Source organism: Tachysurus vachellii, chromosome 24 (genome assembly GCF_030014155.1).
Source record: "Tachysurus vachellii isolate PV-2020 chromosome 24, HZAU_Pvac_v1, whole genome shotgun sequence".
In the NCBI taxonomy this organism is placed as follows: domain Eukaryota; kingdom Metazoa; phylum Chordata; class Actinopteri; order Siluriformes; family Bagridae; genus Tachysurus; species Tachysurus vachellii.
Window position 1 is genome coordinate 2,412,956 of NC_083483.1, and position 5,000 is coordinate 2,417,955.

General features: G+C 40.9%; 1 protein-coding gene across 2 annotated transcripts in view; it reads right to left on the bottom strand.

The window, feature by feature from the left end:
* The window catches only part of LOC132839428 (receptor tyrosine-protein kinase erbB-4-like), a 59,068-nt gene that overhangs the window by 23,128 nt on the left and 30,940 nt on the right, over window positions 1-5,000 (bottom strand). For both annotated transcript variants that reach the window (XM_060860393.1, XM_060860392.1), the window contains exon 4: window positions 261-395. In XM_060860393.1, the coding sequence (XP_060716376.1) occupies window positions 261-395 (135 nt within the window). The remainder of the gene's footprint in view (window positions 1-260; window positions 396-5,000) is intronic.

Consider the following 5,000-nt stretch of genomic DNA (forward strand, 5'->3'; position numbering starts at 1 on the left):
CTGTAGGTAAGAGTTGTGCTGTTATAGGGCAATAATCCTACCCTGGTGTGGTGCAGTTAAAGTAACCACTCAGTTACTCACTGTCTACTTCCATGTTATAGCAGCTATAAAAACTCATTCCCTTTACAGCTTTTTTTCACTCTTTTGCTGTAAATAATGATAAAATAATAAAAAATTGGTCATGTTTCTGAGATGTATAAATCTACATGAGCACTTATTCTCCGATTCATTATAATTGAATCAGTCATGAATTTACTCACAAGAGTAGCCGCTGTTGTTGGACGGCACCACCAGCAGCTCGGCCTGAGGGTTCCTCATGATGTCGCGCCAGTGGATGGTGTCTGCATGGCACAAAAACTTGTTCTGATCCACATACACACCACCGTTAAGGATCTCTATAGGAGAAGGTTGAAAATCAGAGCTGAAATCAGCTTGCACAAATCCGTATTTATTTAAAACCTAAATCTTAAAGGTGGGGTCTCCGTTGTTTGAGAAATGCTTCAGAAAACTGAGTCGGAACGACAAACAAAACAAAAAATCAAAACTAACGTGTAGCCAATGAGCAGAAAGGGGCGTGTTGTCAATATGGACGGAGAGAGTGTTCAGTGCGCATGTGTGACATTAGCAGAAAGCGGTTTTAACATTAACATGGAGGATAAAAACAAAGAAAGAAAGAGAAGAAAGTCTTACGATAAGGTAAGAAGTAGGACGTGTTAATATAGGATCAGCTTTCCAGCGCTGGAGAGAACTGAAGGAGCAGGAAGTTGGTCACATATTCACAGATTGGAGTTTCACCGAGTCAATAACTCCTGAGCTAAACGCTGTTACTACACAAATAACACCTCTTTTATATCGTAGTAATGTAGAGACGCAGCTACAACCGTGTTTTGTGTAGTAACAGCGTTTAGCTCAGGAGTTATTGACTCGGGAAACTCCAATCTGTGAATATGTGACCAACTTTACTTAAGACGCCGAGGCGCTTTTTTCCTTCTCGATAGGTGAGTAACGTTGGTTTTACTTTGTTACACAGAACTAATATATGTCTTTGTCCTTTACATGATTATGCTTGTGTGTCATTTTTGCTTGTTTGTTTATCTACAATCGTATTGTTCTTCCCTTCAGCTATGATAAAGACATATTTCTTTCCGTTAGTTGCCTGAGTTACGTATGTATGTGTGGGCGGAGCTATCAATACAGGGGTGGGACCCATTTGGGTTAGGGGTGTGTTTGTTTTGGTGATTTTATATGTCAACATTAGCTTTCAAACAACGGAGACCTCACCTTTAACTTGATTAACTACTTGTTTATGTGTGTACAGCGCATTACAAATACGAAGGCTGTTTAAATCTACAGATGTAGATCTACAGATTGCATTAAGTGTGTGTGTATCTGTGCCATGAGATGGTTTGGCACCCCGTTCAGGGTGTCCCTTGCATTGTGCCCCGAGTCCCCAGGATTGACTCCAGGGTCCCTGGCGGTACAGAAAATGGATAGATGGATAGCATAAAGTTTTGTTCCCTTGAGAATTAGATTTCTTACACAATATAGCCTAAACTGATCATTTAGAAAAAGACACGAACAGCAACTTCAATGTTACATCCGTTACATCCGTCTGCACTTGGGGAATCTGAATATGCACAGACTGCAAACCTCACAGAAACCTTGAAGCCTTCCTCAATAAGTTTTTTGAGCTAACCCAGACACGATTGTTGAGAATGACGGATGAATGTGCTAATGTAGGCGCCGTGTCTGTGTGGAGGAGCCGCTCTTCTTCTCCCAGCCTTCTAAACTGTAATCATGTTTCAGACCTCTGATTTCATTTTAGCCGCCTCGAATCCTACGTCTCATAACGAGTCGGAATGAAATATGTCAGGTTTTAAAGGATTACATGATGAATGAGACGAACGAGGCGTTCCTCTTTTGTTCATGATGCTTTGTAGGAAACGTTTTAGTAAGATGAAAGCCGAGACCTTCAAGCGAAAACGTTAAAGGATCTTCATGAGTCTATTACTCGTGTTACAGATATGATTAAAACCTCGCTTTGTAAACATTCTGTGTTGGAAGCCTGGGAAATCCCCTTTACATGATTTTCCTGTTTAATTAAGAATATTTTTCTTGAACCGTTTTGTTAATCGAACCACGATCTAATGATCATGAAAGCAGATGCCAGGAAAAGGTTTTAATAAAGTTGAATTTCAGAGTTTTCCTGAATTCAGCCACAGTGATATTCAGCGAGTTTTCCTTGACTTCTACCCGTTTATGCAAAGCTTAATCTTACAGTAGATTTAAGCATAATTTACAAGACAGGAAGATTGAAAGCTTGAAAATTCCATATAGCACGGCACACATTAGAGAATTAAATGCGGAGCCTCTCAAACCTTTTCATAAAGCATCCAGGTTACAGAATAGAACCAGACTGCAGAACAGACACACTGTCTCTAAGACACTGGCAAAGCAAACGCATGGAACCTGCTTTGAATATGAAAAGAGGGCCTTTATAAAAGATTCAGCTTCCTGGGATATATTATAACCAGTTTGGAACAAAACATCTCCAAAACAATTTGTCTCCATATTTGGAGCGGTTGCCAATACTACCCTAAAAAAAAAGTGGCGAGATAAAACAGTCAGGATGTAAGGACACCACTTCGGTTCTTTTTATATCATCCAAAAAAGGCATCGATCAATAGTGCAAACTACCTGGCAAGACAAACTGGTACCTGCTTTGGATAAGCAAAAGGATTCTGCCTAACTGTCTGTATAGATAGACGCATGGCACAAAACCTCTCCAAAAGTATTTGTTTCCATATTTGGAGTCGTTAGTGCCAAGTTGACATGAGAGAACCACTAGGAAGTTCATCCAACACACAGCATGTAGCTTCCAACCGACCGGTTTCATTTCTTTATATCCCTGCCTTGATGTTGTCCTGTTCAGCTGTGATACGGAAAGAAAAACAAACACTGTACCGCCACGAAAACGAGCAAAATTTTCATTTCATGTTTTGTTAAATCAGAAGGTGTTTTAGCTTCATCAGGTTGTTTCATTTTGCACACAAGCACACAATAATACTGGATCAAGTGCTTTTCTATACACTGATGAATAATGACGTGACATACGGCTAAGTGACGTGACATACGGCTAAGTACGGTGACCCATACTCAGAATTTGTTCTCTGGATTTAACCCATCCAAAGTGCACACACACAGCAGTGAACACACACACACCGTGAACACACACTCGGAGCAGTGGGCAGCCATTTATGGGGGGTTGGGGGGTTCAGTGCCTTGCTCAAGGGCACCTCAGTCATGGCCGGCCCGAGACTCGAACCCACAACCTTAGGGTTAGGAGTCAGACTCTCTAACCATTAGGCCACGACTTCCCCGCTATGAGTGTGAAATAAAATAATAAGTGATTATTTCAATGTTCACCATCTTCTCAATTGTATCACAGTGTCTTATAAACCAAGTCCTCGTCACGATGCTTCACTGAACCTGAGAAGTGTTTCCTGACAGCGGCAGATCTGACATCTCTGGCCTTTGACGCACCGCATATAGAAGTAAAATTCTTAATATTTACTAGAAAACGTATTTAGAAAATTCTTCCTATCTTTTCTAGCAGGGTCAATAAATTATGTGGGAGAAGTAAGAGCATTTAAAGATATGCTTTCAAGTGCATCCTGCCGGCGGGTGGATGAAAGGAAGTCGAGATGGAAGGACACTACTCCACCGGATTTGTGATGCAGACTTCATTCATTCTGTGATGGTGGCCTTTTTTTTTTACAAACACGCACTTTACATTTGAGGTGCATGGAGCTGTGATCTCCAGAGTCTTAGATGTCCCTGTTTGTTTGTCATGTCTATTAAAGTACCAAAAGCCAAAGGAAAAATGAGATCAACCCGGTTGTATGATATCAAAGCTGGATGGGTTTAATATGATTTATATGTATGAGATTCTGACCAACACGCCTGCTGGTCCCCAGCTAATCAGACTCATGTCATGTTTTTGTCCATTCGTCAGCCTGTTTGAGACATAGACCAGTAAAGACTGTCAAGAAGAATCAGCATGAACAGATGGCAACAAATTTCTTTACAACATACGCTGTGAAAATAATTAGAAAGGAAACAAACTAATTGTTAAATGAACTGTTACAGAGGGAACTAATCTTGGTCCTTCCACCACATTAAACATAGTGATGGTGAGTTTTCTCTTAAAATGCTGTGAAACCAAGAGCACATTAACACCTAGTTTTTTTAAAGGCGGGGTGCACGATGTTTGAGAGATGTTGACAAACAAAACAAACGTGTAGCCAATGAGCCGAAAGGGGCATGTCTGGGAGGAGAGAGTGTTAAGTGCGCATGTGTGACATTAGCAGAAAGCGATTAAAACACTGATTGACATGGAGGATAAAAACAAAAAGCGTAAAAATGCTTACAATAAGGCAAGAAGCAGGACACGTGTTAATATAGGATCAGCTTTCCAGCGCTGGAGAGAACTGAAGGAGCAGGAAGGCCTGCGATGGGACGCCGAGGCGCTTTTTTCCTTCTCGATAGGTGAGTAACGTTGGTTTTGCTTTGTTACACAGAACTAATATATGTCTTTGTCCTTTACATGATTATGCTTGTGTGTCATTTTTGCTTGTTTGTTTATCTGCAATCGTATTGTTCTTCACTTCAGCTATGATAAAGACATATTTCTTTCCGTTAGTTGCCTGAGTTACGTATGTATGTGTGGGTGGAGCTATCAATACAGGGGTGGGACCCATTTGGGTTAGGGGCGTGTTTGTTTTGGTGATTTTATATGTCAACATTGGCTTTCAAACAACGTACACCCCACCTTTAAAGGACTCTGAGGCTGAGGTAATAACTTGTATATATTAAAACTGCTGCAAATATCTCAGACCACCTTGATCTACAAACACTACCGACACTATGTGATATGTAGGTCTGCTCACGGTTCCTTTGTGGTTCAGGTGATCGGTGCGATCTGAACATGAAGTCTGCTT